The sequence below is a fragment of the Vombatus ursinus genome, unplaced genomic scaffold (assembly GCF_900497805.2).
Source record: "Vombatus ursinus unplaced genomic scaffold, bare-nosed wombat genome assembly UNPS02014807.1, whole genome shotgun sequence".
Classification (NCBI taxonomy): domain Eukaryota; kingdom Metazoa; phylum Chordata; class Mammalia; order Diprotodontia; family Vombatidae; genus Vombatus; species Vombatus ursinus.
The window spans coordinates 10,948,828-10,964,708 of NW_020954585.1; the positions used below are offsets into that span (position 1 = coordinate 10,948,828).

At 39.0% G+C, this 15,881-nt stretch overlaps 1 protein-coding gene across 1 annotated transcript in view; it reads left to right on the forward strand.

The window, feature by feature from the left end:
- The first annotated feature begins 307 nt into the window (after window positions 1–307).
- Window positions 308–15,881, forward strand: part of B9D1 (B9 domain containing 1) — a 34,990-nt gene continuing 19,416 nt past the window's right edge. The window contains exons 1-5 of the mRNA XM_027874879.1: window positions 308–458; window positions 3,033–3,101; window positions 5,085–5,196; window positions 8,463–8,559; window positions 12,775–12,837. Coding sequence (XP_027730680.1) covers window positions 396–458; window positions 3,033–3,101; window positions 5,085–5,196; window positions 8,463–8,559; window positions 12,775–12,837 — 404 coding nt within the window. The 5' untranslated portion in view covers window positions 308–395. The remainder of the gene's footprint in view (window positions 459–3,032; window positions 3,102–5,084; window positions 5,197–8,462; window positions 8,560–12,774; window positions 12,838–15,881) is intronic.

Below are 15,881 nucleotides of genomic sequence, written 5' to 3' on the forward strand. Positions count from 1 at the left end.
AAGCGGTATCTCAGGCTGCATTTGAACTCAGGTTTTTCAGAACAGAGAACCAGAGCGCTGTCCACTGCACCGCCTAGCTGTCTATATAAATGTGGCAAGAATGTAGACCACAGAACGTTATTGCTGCAAGGGGTTAAGAGACTTCCTCAGTTCCCTCCTCTCCACATCCCCCTCCTCTCCACATCCCCACCCCCTCCTCCCGCAGCCCCCTCAAACGGAGCAATCGCGCATGCTCCAGCCAGGCTCGCCGCGCCAATTAGGAGCGTCGGCAGCTGGGGCAGGCGCGAAGGCCCCATTCCAAGGAAGCTTGTCCCACTCGGCGCGCCGTCAGTCTCTAAGGGGGGGTTCTCGAGACTCTTAGCAACGCGGGCTGCGCGCGGGGCCCTCGGAAAGCCATGGCTGCAGCCAACCCCACCGTCTTCCTGGTGATGGTGAACGGGCAAGTGGAGAGCGGCCAGGTGAGGGGGACCCCGGACCCGACGGGCTGGCGGGCCGGCCCGAGGGAGAAGGAGGAGGGAGGGGAGGAGAGAAGGAGTGCGAGGCCTCGTGGCCACGCCCCCGGACCCACGAGAGGCGCCCTCGTCACAGCCGTGGCCAGCGTTCACCCCGCCCCTGCCCCGACATAGACATGCACTCCTGGACCTGCAGAGGGGTCAAAGCACACACGCACGAACTTGTACTCACACGAGTGTCTCTCACACACACGCACCCACACGCCCCTCTGCCAAAGTAGAGGACTCAGTGATACCACAACATAGGCCGCCCCCTTTTCCCCCCTGGGTTGCAGAAGACTCCCTTCTGCGCACACGGGACCCTCCCCTCCCCCACCTTCTCTCCAGAGGTCCCTCCCCCCTCCCTGACTGGACCAGGACCCGCCCTCCCCCTCACAGCTCCCACTCCGACATACAGGACCCGACCCCTTTTGTAAACTGCAATGGCCACATAAACACGAGCGGTTAGGGGGTCATAGATCTGGAGCTGGAGGCGGCTTTGGAGGTCCTGGGGCCAGCCCCCTCATTTTACAGATGAAGAAGAGTTTGGGATGGAAGGGCTGGATTTGAATTCAGGCCCTGTGCTGCCCCCTTGAGGAGGCAGAAGAGAGCACAGCCTTCAGCTTTATGCTGGCCCCCTACCCCACCTCCTTTAGTTTGTGATCTTGGGCCCCCCCACCCCCCACCCCGGCCTTTCTCTTCCAGGGGCCCAGATGTTGGTGTAGAAAGAACACTGGGCTGGGAATCAGGAGACCTGGGTTTTATTTCCAGCTCTGTCACTGTATAGTTTTGGGCAAATCACTTAATCTCTTGAGAAATCAGTTTCCTTACCTATAAAATGAGCGCATGGGGCGGAATAATCCCGTTCCCACAACTTCGAATGAAAGTGCTAATAGTTGCGTACTACACATTTTAAATCTTACACAAAAGTAGAAATTTAAAGACCAGGAAATAAAAAAATAAATAATATCTGATCCTAGAGTCAGTAGGGAACTACTCAAATTACTATTACTCTAGAAAAATCATTTTGGGCCTTGGGACACGCCCACAGTTAGAGGATGTAATATGGACAGTGATCCAGCAATGTAGACTAAGGAGGAATGAGCAGGTAGGAGAATAACCCAAGAGACGAAAGATGGATTGGAAGGGCTCTGGATTCAGGAGGCCCTGAGTTCAAATCCGGCCTCAGACACACAACACTTACTAGCAGTGTGACTTAGCAAGTCACTTAACCCCATTGCCTAGCCAAAAAAAAAAAGATGGATTGGAGAAGGGAGAGACTTGAGACAAAGAGACCAGTTAAGAGGCTATTTCAATAGAGATGATAAAGGATGAATTAGGTGAGATATTATAAAAGTAGAAATGGCAAGATTTAGCAACTGATGACCATGTGGTATAAGGAAGAATGAGGATTGAAAGATAATGCCAGTGTTGCAGATCTGTATAATTGTAAAGATGATGGTGTCCTCAACTGAAATAGGGACATTCAGAAGAGGAGGGTGTTTTGGGGAAAGGTAATTCTGTTTTGGATATGTTTGAGATTATCCAATAGATAGTGACGGTATGAGACTGGAGGTCAGGAGGGAGATTAAGACTGGATATGTAGTTGGATAGTCATCTGCATTAAGATAACAAACCCATGGGAACTGATGGAGTTACCAAATGAGAGAGTATACAGAGATGAGAAAAGAAGGCCCTTGGGTTACACCCACAGTTAGAGGATGTGATGTGAGCAATGATTCAGCATTGCAAACTAAGGAGGAATCAACAGGTAGGAGGATAGCCAAGAGACGAAAATATCACTGCAATCCAGAGAGGAGTTTTCTAGAAAGAAAAGTGGTCAGTGGTGTCAAATGCTTCAGAGAGGGCAAGAAGGATAAGGATTGAGAAAAGACCATCAAATTTGTCAATTAAGAGATTATTGGTAGCTTTGAGGATAGCAGTTCACTAGAGTATGGAGTCAGGGATGAAGAGGTTGATAAACCTGATAGCCTGGAAGGATGGAAAATAGCAAAGTTTGTAAATAGGTGAGTTTGTGGGGAAAAATAATGTAATTGCAAATCATTCGTGCCTGCTTATCCTGTGCTACTTTCTTTCCACCTAATAAAAGTGGGGAGTGGGGTGGCTTACTCACTAGTCGTTGTCCCTGAACTACAGAGCCTACTGTTCCTGGGTCAGGTTATAACCTCCCTGAGTGGCCCACAACCCAGGCACTCACTTAGATTGATGGTAGAAGATGGCCCAGTAGGGCAATGTTGAAAGAGGCTAGATGGTTGTATTGGAGAGAAGTCCAAGATTGGCTATGGTGGAATTTCTGATTGTTTGATCATACACCTTTTAGGGTCAGACCCTATAGAACCATTCCAAAACCCTCATTTTGGAAACACTGGTCTAGAATAGACTGTATGTTTGACCCCAAGCTAGGTGATCTAAAATCTCTCAACTTCATATTAATTCAATAATCAGTCTTTTTGGCAGCCTACAGAATATAGAAGAGAAATGGTGGATTGAAATAAAGCACCTATATGTTTCTTTTTAAAGTTTCCTGAATTTAATGATCTCTACTGCAAGTATTGTTTCGTTTATGGCCAAGACTGGATACCAACATCTGTAAGTTGAACTTTTAAAAATTGTGTTGTTTTTTTCTCAATTTCCCCTCCTCACATTTCTCCCCATTCTCCCCCTCCTTCCCCCCCTTGTAAAAAGATAAAATGTCTAGATTCAATGCCCTAACATGACATGATAAAAATGGACCATTTGTTAACAGGTAATATTTATTAGAGGAGCAGCTAGGTGGCACAGTGGATAGAGTGCCAGGCCTGAAGTCAGGAAGACTCATCTTCCTGAGTTCAAATCTAGCCTCAGGCATTTACTAGCTGTGGGACCTTGGATAAGTCACTAAACCCTGTTTGTCTCAGTTTCCTAATCTGTAAAATGAGCTGGAGAAGGAAATGGCAAACCACTGCAGTATCTTTGCCAAGAAAACCCCAAATGGGGTCATGAAGAGTCCAACATGACTGAAAGGACCAACAACAACAACAGGTATTTATTAGACACACTTATACTCAAGACTTTGTTCATGAATGACCAGAAATGGTGAACCTCTCACTCACAGATCTGATCCATCAAGCTTAATTTCATCAAACTCTCAGTGCAAGTACTAAGAATCATTATTCCCATTTATCCCGTAGTTGCAAAAATGCAATGTAGTTTTAAATTTTCTTTTTATGGGTATCTTTTGGTTTTTATATCACCTCCAAGAGATCTATCCTTGTAAGTAAAGAATATGAAAGAAAAAACAAACAGTTCAGTAAAACTAACTGACACACTGGAAAGGTCTGACATAAGCAGTGTGCACTAATGTAGTAAAACGAGTTTAGGTACCTTCTCATATCATTTTGGGGCCAAATTTGGTTATGATGATTTCACAGCATTCTGTTTTAATTCTTTTGTTGTTAATGTTCTTTCCCTTTATATGCTTATGGTCATTGTATATATTACTTTATTGGTTTTGCTTCTTTTCACATTAGTTCATATAGATATTCCTGTGCTTCTGTATATTCATTTACATCCATTCTTTACAATAACAGTATTTTACATTCCTGGACCACAACTTATTTAGCCATTCTGTAATACTTGCGACTGCAATTATATATTTTGCATATGGGGCCTTTGATTTTATCATTGACCTCCTTGGAATATATGCCTACCAAGAGGATCTCTGGGCCAAAGAGCATGATTATTTTGGTCACTTCCTTACCATAATTCCAAATTGCTTTCCAAAATAGTTGGAAATTCACAGTTCTGTCTCCAATACACTGATGTGCATGTCTTTTTAACCCTTCCAACTTTGACTATTCCCATCTTTTGCCACCTTTTCCAGTTTACCACGTGTGAGGTAGAATTTCAGTTTTTTAAACTACGTTTCTCTTATTATTAATAATTGTTATATGACCTTTAATATGCAGGTGGGTGGATGTCTCCATTTTGAGCTTATTGTGTTAGGTAGTGTGAGATGTTGGTCTAAAACTAAATTCTCGAAGCAGTTTTAATTTTCCCAATAACTTTTGTCAAATAAGGAGTTATTCCCCCAGTAATTTATGTTTTGGAGGTTTCCTGAACTCTGAGTTATCCAGTTCAATTATTTCTGATTTTTTTTTTTTGTCTAGTCTGTTCTGCTAATCCACTGACTAATGTTTGGGTCTGGCTGTTTAGCCACTTTTTATTATGACCTCGCTCATATTTTTCCATCTTTTCGTCAAGAGTAGAATGGGAGGCTTTATGAAAACCTAGGCAGACTTAACATCTCTAATTTATCAGTTTAGATCAAAAAAGGTTGTAACATTAGTTTTGAATAACTGTTTTTGTAAGTAGTACCAAAGTTTTGTGGTTACTGCTTTATGAGATATGAGAGGTCTAGCACTGCTATCCCTCCCCACTTTATTCCTACTTATTTTTGTTGTTTCCCATGATGTTCTAGATCTTTGTTCCTTCAAATGAGTGTTGGTTTCATTTTGACCATTTCTGTAAAGTATCCCCTTGGTAGCTTGGTTAGTATAGCATTAAGTTTGTAAATTGCTATTTTTTCCCTAGGGCTTAGAAGAGGGAATATCTCAAATTACTTCTAAAAGCCAAGATATACAGCGAAGCCTGGTGTGGAACTTCCCTATTGATATCACCTTTAAAAGTACTAATCCTTATGGCTGTAAGTAAATATTGGAATTGAAGCAAGATATTAAAACTGGCTTTGGAATGTAAAGTTTTAGAACTTTAGGCTAATGCCCTCAAGTTAAGTCGGGAATGACTTAGGCCTAAACTGGACAGGATTTTGCCATGTCTCAAGTCCTCAAATATATTCAAAATTGAATATATAAGACACAGGAGCTCAGAACTGTGACTCTGGAAGGAAGAATAGGAGTTTGAATATCGAATTGAAGTTTTTAATATTGAATAGGAGTTTTTTAACCTTAAAATGCCATCATTCCATTAGTTAAAAAAACAGTAGGGGATGTTGGGTTGGGGACATACCTGAAGATTTCTCAACTTTGCCTGCTAGGTCTAGTATTCTTAGACATGTTGGATAAATTGATATTAAATCTTTGGGTTTTTTTGTTTTTTTTTTTTAAATAAGAAAAGCAGTATGGTCTGTTGGAAATAAAACTGGACTAGGAGAGTCAAGTGGCCTCTTTTAGTTGTGGTTGTGTCACCTGTCTGACTTGGGCAAGTCACCTAAATTCTATGCTTTCAATTTCCTCACCTGTAAAAATGGGACTAATACTGACTCATGCCTTACCTGCCATCTTGTGAAAATCAAATGGGATAATGTATGCAGAAGCATTTTGTAAACTGTAAAATGCTATGTAAATATGTGCAAATTATGATAACCATTATAACCTAGTTCCCTTTTATAAAGTGCTTTTCCTCACTGTGCTATTAATTAGTTTGCTAGTTTTTAACATTTTTCATGAAATGGTTTGGAAATGTTTTGTTACAGTCTATAATTCCAGGCTTTTTTTATGAAACAATAGAATTTGTGACCTTGGAGTTCTTTCAGGGGCTATACGTGCATAAAATCTTTTAATTTTCCTTAGGAAAATATTTCTTTAAAACAGTGAAAGTGTCTTAGAAGAACTTACTTAACAAAAGGTAGTTTAAAATAGTAGTATTTTTATACTAGGTTAACATTTTACTTAACTTGTAATATGTTTTCTAATAGTAGAGGTGGGGAGCCTCTAACCTTTGACTTTAATTCATCCTTGTTCTGCTGGGGAAGTAGCAAAAAGTGGTACGTGTTCATAGTTGGGAAAACAACATAGTTTTCAAAATTTTTAGTGGCAGTCTTCTAAAAGTCCACAAGATGGGGATATTGCATGAAAATCTCTGTGTTGGGGTGTTTGTGTGTATGCGTCTGTGTCTGTATGTATATCTGCATCTCACTGTTTTTCTGTCTCTCCTTTGTGTCTTTCTCACTATTATTTCATACCACATTTTCCTTTGTTCCTATGTATATGCTGCTATGCCTCTTTGTCTTTGTGTCTATCTCTATTTTCTCTGTGTGTGCCTAAATATCTCTCTGGGTTTCTCTGTTTCCTTCTGTGTCTGAGGAATTGTCTGTATAAATTTCTGCCTCTTTTGCTTACTACCTGTGTGACCTTGGGCAAGTCACTTCCCTGGGCCTCAGTTTTCTTATCTGTAAAATGAGGGAGTTGAACTAGATAGCTTCTGAGATCCTTTTATCTTTCATTCTATGATCCTGAGATCATTAAATATTGAGGAACAGGGATACAAGGAAAAGGTGTCACCTAAAACCAGACATTAGTGGGTTGCTTGCGCATGATATTCATAAAGGATAGGTTACAGCATTCTCAGTAGTGGGTAGGACTGACTAGACAAGGAATGGCTAAGGGACTAGGCCTAGGATCCAAAGTTAGAAACTTTGCCAACTAGCAGGGAGAACTTTGTTGGGGGAGGGAGGGTGTCACTGCACAAAGAATATGCAGAGAGTTGCTTTGACCCAGAAGCCCTGAAATCTGTGTTGCTGTCAACCATTCCTACCCCCTCCCCCACCACCAGGCAGAAGCTTCTGGCCTTAAAGGGATATGGCTGCTATAAAAGGTCAGGACTCCTTAAAGAGAAATAGTCCTCTTTTTTTTTTTTTTTTTTTAACTAGATTGAGGAGTTAGCTGACAGTAGAAGGTCAGTATCTGAGCTGGTTCATTGGAGGTGATCACTCTTCTCAGTGACCTCCGTAGGCTGGGAATGAAGGTCTTGTGCACCAGAGTCTTCTGAGGTTGAGAACACTAAGCCTTCAGCAGATGTATTAGTGAAGGCCATAGGAGATAGAACCTAAGAACTTTTTAAACCCAAAGTTTGAATGTGGCTGCTGGAGGCTTTGGGCAGACTGAGGAACCAAGTTAGGTAAGAATGTTTAAAAGCTTTTCTTAAAGTAGAGTTGCAAGCCAAGATTTGGTTAAGTTGTACTTGATAACAAGCAGAGCTTAGAGAAAAGGTACTGATATTCCTTTAAGTGTTGCTTTAAGTGGTATTTTCTCTGAAATTTTCATGAAAATGTCAGTAAAATATTGATACCATTATTTGATTAGAAAAAAATATATTCAAGTGTGGCTTGAATAGGGCTTCCATGTCAGTTACCCATGGTTGAGGAAGAGCCTGGTGGTGTGGGTCCAGAGTTTGTAAGTCGAGACCCTGACACACGGTATGTGTGAATGTATTAACATACTTAATAGGGTGTGAGCTTCTTGTGGGCAGGGACCATTTCAGGTTTTGTGTTTGTGACTCCAGCACTTAGTATAGTGCTTTTTTGTGTTGCTTGGTAAATGTTATTTTATGGCAGGTAGTATGCACAGAAGAAATTAACTAACCATCAGTTAAGGAGCATGCCTTGTGAATTCAATCTCATTTCAAAAACAGCCATCATCCTGGGTTTCTCTCTCTCCTTTATCATTTATATATCATTACATATATAGATATAGCTTTAGCTGTGTGTATGTATGTATATATGTACATATGCATGTATAATGAGCTAACTATAAAATAATTATTTACTGGAAGTTTACACTTCCTGTTTTATTTTGAAAACAGAACAATGTTTTATATTTTTCTCCTAATTATCCCTAAATCAAACCAAAAAATTAAATTTCATATGACTTTTATGGCCCTTGATTGGTGGATTTTTTTCCTATGCTTCAGTGACTTTCGATAGAAAAAATCTTCTTTGTTCCTAGTTCATAAAAGCCTTTGTTAAATCCATTGTCTGCTGATGTGCTTGACATGAATTGATTGATAGTTGTTGAAAACAGTTACCAGGCACTATTGGTTCTTATAAAAGTACTGTCATATTTAGGCCATCTTCTATAACTGCATTTTCTTCCAGGCCAGCTTCATTCGTGGGCTTAACAAAACACTTACCTCTTTTTACCTAGTGTGGCTAACCATTGTATTTTTTTCAAGGGCCACAAATAGTGATAAGTGTGTATGGACCTGACATTTTTGGAAATGATGTGGTTCGAGGTTATGGAGCTGTACATGTGCCTTTCATTCCTGGTCGGTAGGTTTCTTCCTGTTACATTTATTTACTTTGTATGTCAGTCATTTTTTCTGGAAGGAACTTCATTTCTATTCTTTTAGTGGTATATCTCTTAAGACCTGTGCCAGCCTAATTTCACACATTCTGAATTTTACAGAATATCACATTGGCATCATGAGTAGTATCAAGAGTCTTATTATACTCTCAATTTGATGGCTGCCACTATTTAAACTAGATGCTGCAAGCTGTGACCCCATGCAAGATAGTTTTGATTGACATAGCTCTCTTTAGGTAGAACAGTGAACTTAGCAAATTTTGTCTTTGGAGTCCTTATACGTTCTCTATTAGTGCCTCACCACCATCTTTAAAAACAAACAAACAAACAAACAAACAGACTGGAACTCTCAGTCATACCTCTAGATCTTGTCACCCTGTCTCCCTCTCACTTCGCTTATGGACATATTCTTCCTTTCATCTGCCAATTAATGACACCCCCACTCCCTTATCGTGCCACCCCCAAGGTATTAACTGACAATGTGTTAGGCCTAAAATATAAACCCTTTCTCCCATGTTTGCATTTTTAAGGGGGACTGATGCCACACCTGCCTGCCTCAGTGAATAAAAATTTGGCATATCACTTCTGAAAAGTTGCTAATTCCCAATTTAAACCATATGGCATATTGATTGATTTTGATTGTTGTGGAATAAAGACTGTCGTCTTGTTGGCAGATCAGATTGCTTAGAATTTTTATTAAACAGCCAGATAGTTGAGAGACAGTTTCTACAAAGCTGTTTAGAGTGTTTGAATAAAGTGAGGTCTGAGTATGGAAATTCAAAGTTGCTGAAGTACAGGGGAAAGAAGTAGGCAGTTCGGGCAGCTAGGTGGTGCAGTGGATAGAGCACCAGCCCTGAAGTCGGGAGGACCCGAGTTCAAATCCGGCCTCAGACCAAACACTTGGCACTTACTAGCTGTGTGACCCTGAGCAAGTCACCTAACCCCAATTGCCTTTAAAAAAAAAAAAGTAGGCAGTTGCTGAAGCAAAGATAGGCACTTAAAGGTTATTTGAGGGTCACTTAGGTTAGGCAAGCTTATACAGTTGGCTGACTGCTTCGTCTGCTCAGAAAAGGAGAACAATTTATGATCACAGAAAAGTGAAGTAACTTGTGATTACAGAGGCATCCGGAGTTCAAATCCAGCTTCAGACACTTCCTAATTATATGACCCTGGGCAAGTCATTTAACCCTTTTTGCCTCAGCTTCCTCATTTGTAAAATGAGTTGGAGAAGGAAATGGCAAACTTCTCCAATATCTGTGCCAAGAAAACTCCAAATGAAGTCATGAAGAGTCTGACGTGACTGGATGACAACAAAAACGAAGAAAAAAAGGAATGGAAAAAAATGACCCCCCTTTCAGAAGGAAAGTCTAGTCCCAGATTAGCTCCTGGGGCACATGTAGCTCTCCCCACAAGGACTCATGACAGGAAATCTCCCCTCCCTCCAACCTTCTGGTGAGAAACTAAACTGCCTCCTCATGAAAATCCTTATGTGGATCTCTATGCAGCACATAAAGCAACCTAGAAGAAAATCCAGATAAAATCTCTCTGGGCTTCCTGCAGCATGGCCCACTTTTCTCCAAGGGGTTCATTACTTTGTAAAAAGCACTTTAAGTGGAGATCTGAACTTGACTGATGAGAGGATGTACAAGCTTAGCTCAAAAGAAGGCAAACTCAGCTGAGTACCTTGTGGGGCTCCCCAAAAGGGATTAAGCACTAAGACTTAATTAGAATTATACCCTGGCTTACTCCAAGACAAGGACCTTGAGTGAGTTATTCAAACAATGCAGAACCAAGGTAAAAATGTCCATTCAGCAGTCCCACAAAGTGTTTCATCTTTTAATATTTTAAATATTTACCTGTCTAGAGAGTATAATTGGAGTTATGGAGTACTGTTTCATGTTTTAAGTATTTGTCAGTGTACGTTTAAAGTCCTTTGTGTTTTAGGCATTTCTTTAACAGTAAAGAAAATAAATAGCTGCCTTATGCCTCATCTACTTTGCATTGTGGGTACTTTTTTAGATGGGACCATGCTAATCCTTTTTGGGGGAACTCAAGAGATGAGCCATTTGTAAACTTAATTTAAATTATAACTCTCAGACTTCTGCTCTGGTAAGGGAGTACATTGAGCTAAAGACAGTTAAAAAAAAAAAAAAAAAAGCCTGTTCCCTCTGAGTTCAAAAAGGAAGGAGACTCAGTGGGAAATGGCACCTTAGGGTCTTGACCATAGGTTGTTACAAGAAATAAGAATACTTGCAGTTTTAATGTCTTGCTTCTTTCAGAAAGTTGGATTTTCTACTTTCCAATTTTATTTGTTGAGCTGCTTCTCTTTTAGGCTAGAGCAACTTAACCATTAAAATCTTAAGCAGAGGCATGACTGATGATTTTTGTGCCCTAGGCAAACAACAGGATGCATATCTTTAATTCATTTAGGAATAGTGGTAGCAGAGAACATAGTACCTATGAGGCTACTGCTGGGGCAAGAACAGGGTGGCCAGATCTTGGGGAAGGGAGAAAGAAGGTGGTATCTGGTAGCTTTATTTTGCTGAAGGCCTGAAAGTAGTGACCTAGGCCGTCATTTAGAGGGAAAGGAGAAATTTAAGAGTTCAAGGAAAATAGCATTTGGCCTATGTCCTTCCACCTTTGTCAGAGTGCTTTAACTAGCACTGTTTCACTTGTGAATGGGATCTTTTGTGTAATAGTTTCCAACATGAAAGTCTAGATTTTGCTGTATATAAACCCAGTTGAGTTGATACGATGCCTTGGTGACCTTCTGGTTTTCTGTTTATGCAGAGCTTTGCTGTATGAATTTTTGTCAGTCATAATCACTTTGTGTTACCTGTAATGTTAAAACTGTGAAATAGGAGGTAAGGCCTCTAGGTGGAGTGGAAAAAGCTCTAGATTTGGAGAAAGAGTACTTGAATTTGAATCCCAGTTTTGCCACCAACTGGGTAAGTTGTAATTTTTCTGGCCTCAATTTCCTCACCTTTAAAATAAGGGGATTGCCTTTGACCCAGCAATAGCACTTCTAGGTCTGTATCCCAAAGAGATCATAAAAATGGGAAAAGGACCCACAGGTACCAAAATATTTATAGCAGTTCTTTCTGTGGTGGCCAAGAATTGGAAATTGAGGGGATGGCCATCAATTGGGGAATGCCTGAACAAGTTGTGGTATATGATTGTAATGGAGTACTATTGTGCTATAAGAAATGATGAGCAGGCAGACTTCAGAAGAACTTGGAAAGATTTGTATGGTCTGAGGCTGAGTGAAGTGAGTGGAACCAGGAAAATACTGTACACAGTAACAGCCACGTTGTGCAATAACTAACTTTGATAGACTTAGTCCTTCTCAGCAAGAATCTAAGACATCTCCAAAAGTCTTATGATGGAAAATGCTGTCCACATCCACACAAAGAACTATGGAATTTGAATGCAAATCGAAGCATACTATTTGCTCTTTTTTTTCCTTCTGTTTTGTTTTGTTTCCTCTTTCTGGTGGTCCCTTCTATTGGTTCTAATTCTTCCTTACAAATGACTAATGTGAAAATATGTTTAATAGGAATGTATATGTATCAGACGCCATCTTGCAGAAGGAAGGGGAGAAAAATTTAAAACTCAAAAGATTGTGGAAGTGATTGTTGATACCTCAAAATAAATTAATAAAAAAGAAATAATAAAAAAATTCTAATATTTTTAATATTGTTATTATATATTTAATATTATTATATATTATTGAGAGTAAAGAGGAGAGAGGGATAGAATTTGGAACTCAAAATTAAACTAAACTAAAATAAGGGGATTGGACTAGAAGACCTATAGGTTCCCTTTCAGTTCTAAAATCCTATGAATCTACATCTTTATAACTGAAATTCTATGTCTCTCTTCCTGGCTGTTCTTCCCTTGTTAAAATCCTGGCCTCTGACAGTCTTAGTGTTATTCCTTTCAGGCATTTTTATTTGCATTTTAAAATTCTCTAGGGCTAAAGGTGAAATTACAGGCCTGACTAGGGCCAGGGTTATTTGAGTATAAAAAATACAATAGGATTTTCTGGCCCCTGTAACTATCTACCCTGATCATATACCACACTTATATATTTCTGTGATTATGTTTTCATTTTGTATTTGTTATTCAGTTACATTAACACTCAGTATATTTACTAAATTTGTGTTTAATGTATATTTCAGACACAAAAGGACCATCCCTATGTTTGTACCAGAATCAACATCTAAGCTGCAAAAATTGACGAGGTAATTGCAACACACGTCACAAAAACAGAGGTTCTTAACCTGGAGTCCATGTACTTTTAAAAAATATTTTGGTAACTATATTTTAATATAATTGATTTCCTTTGTATTATTAGGTATCTTATTTTATACATTTAAAAACATTCTGAGAAGGGATCTTTAGGTTTTACCAGAGTGTCAAAGGAATCTGTGACACAAAAAAAGTCAAGAAGCTTTGTTTTAGAAGATAGGATTGGCAAACTTGGCCCAGAATAAATAAGAAAGTGTGCCTCTCTTCTTTCTGTGCAGAGGTGGGGGACTGTGGGTGTGGAACACTATATATACTGTCAGATTTAGTTGATATATTGGTTCATTTTACTGAATTTTTTTTCTTTTTTTCTTCTTTGTTGCAATAAATGGTTCATGGTTCACTTTGTAAGGAGGGAGGATAGGATATATTTGGAAATGAAGAGATAAATATATCATTAAAATTTTAAAGATGTCTAAAGAAAGGCAGCATGATGCAATAGACACATAAAGACATGAGTTCATACCCTTCCTACTGGCTGTGTAACCCTGGGCAAGTCAATTAACCTCTTAATGTTCTAGATGACTTTCAAAGATTATAAATTGCAAAAAAGGTGCTTGCCTGAAGATTCTCAAGGGGAGAATGAAATTACAAATGAAATTACAGCTCCAGGCCCTATCCTTATTCTAAAGAAAAAAGAATTAAGATCAGAAATTAAAACAAATTCTTGATGTCATTGACAATAATCTTTCTTACTTCAGTCCTGCCTTTTAGCATTTTAAAACTCTCAGTAATTAATTTCTATCACAAGGTCGTTGTATCAAAAAGAAATTAATACCATTAAAATAACAATAAATTTTATTTGGAATTACTATTATCGTCTCTTTGAAGCCCTGGAACTTCATATGCAAATTGCATCTATGGAGTTATGATTCTCCATCTGCTCTACTAGCACATCTGACCCAGCCATACACAACAGTCAATATGAACAAAAGACAGAGAGCAGGAAGTCTTTGCCTAAAAATAAAAACTCAAGTTGATATCTTCCTCCTCAAGCCTCTTTACAGCATCTCCTTCCTCCTCCATCTCAATGGAAAAATTCACCTAGAATACCCTCTCTTCTCTTTCTCCTTATCTCACCATCCTTCCTCCTCATCTTACAGCCCCTGGGTATCTTCCCTGACATTTCTTCCTTTCTTCCAGTCTCAGATAAAGAGGGGACCCTTCTCTCTAGGGTCAATTTTGAGCCTATCCCTTCCTGTCTTTTTTTTTTTTTTAGCAGAATTCCTTCGTTATCATCCATACTCACTCTCTAATCTTAAATCTCTCCTTATCAGTTTCTTTCCTGCTGCCTACAAACATTCCCAAGTGTCCTTCATCCTTAAAAAGACCTCTCCAGATAACACCATACCTGATAAGTATCATTCAATATCTCTCCTCCCTTTCTCAGCCAAACACCTTGAAAAAGAAAATGCCACTGCTTTTCCTCTCAGACTCTTCTTAACCACTTGCAGTCTGGCTTATAAGCTTATCAGCCAACTGAAATTACTCTCACCAAAAGTTAGAAATAATTTCATTGCCAAAGCTAATGGCCTCTTTGCTCTTAAAAAAAATTCTGAACTCAAAAAACACCAAATAATATGGGCATTTCCATGTACAAAGTATAACAGAAGAGGATTGTACATGCAACTACAGATCTCTATTGTGTACAACTTGATTTTTTCAATGTGCAACTTTCATAGCTGTTTTGCTTGTCTAAGATTCTTTCTGGCCTTCCTTCTCATTTCTTGTCTACATTTTCAAAGAAAAGATGCTTCAGTGATCCTCTTTTCTTTCTTTTTTGCTACTTTATTTCCATCCTTCTTTACCCTCCCATGCCCACTCCCATTGGAAAAAGAAAAAGGAAAACAAAATTCCTTTAATAAATATGCAAAGTCAAGCAAAACAAACTCCTACATTCACTATGTCCAAAAATGCATATATTCTTCTGTATCTTGGGCCCATTACCTCTCTGTCAATATATTAGTAGAATGTTTCATCATTAGTCCTTTAGAATTATGGTTAATCATGCAGCTTCATGTATAATAATTTTCTTCTTCAGGTAGATGGATAGATAGATACATAGATCAATTGATCTAGCATTCTGAAGTTTTTCAGAGTTATCTTTCATTATATAAATATGTATTTATATTTATTATATAATTATTATTATATAAATGTTCTTATTCTGCTCATTTCAGTCTGAATCAGTTCATACAAATATTCCCAGGTTTCTCTGAAACAGTCTGTTTTGTTAATTCTTATGGCATGATAATACTCTGTTATATTCATACATCATAATTTGTTTAACCAATAATCCCCAATAGATGGCTACCCCTTAAATTTCCAGGTCTTTGCTATAGTAAAAAGAGCTACTATAAATATTTTCATCATATATGTATATTACACATACATATATTTCCTCTTTCATTTATCTCTTTAGAGTATAGACTTAGTAGTGGTTTTGCTGGATCAAAGGATATGCATAGTTTAATGACTTTTGGGGCATTGTTCCAGATTGCTTTCCAGACCAGCTGGACCAATTCATAGCTCCACCAACAATTCATTAGTGTGTTTATTTTTCCACAGTTAGTGAGTAAACAAGCAGTTATTAAGCACTAACAATATGCTCGACAAGGCAGCTGAGTGGCACAGTAGATAAAGCATTGTCTGTGGAATTAGGAGGGCTCACTCTCATGAGTTCAAATCCAGCCTCAGACATTTACTAGCTTTGTGGCCCTAGGCAAGTCATTTAACTCTGTTTGCCTCAGTTTCTTATTTGTAAAATGAGCTGGAGAAGGAAATGGCAAGCCACTCTAGGACTTTTACCAATAAAACCCCAAATGGGATTATGAAGAGTAAGACATGATTAAAACGACTGAACAATAGCAAATGTTCCAGGCACTGCGTTGATGATGGGGATACAAAGAAAGACACCATGCAAACAATTCTGCACAGAGTGTGTGTGTGTGTGTGTGTGTGTGTGTGTGTGTGTGTGTGT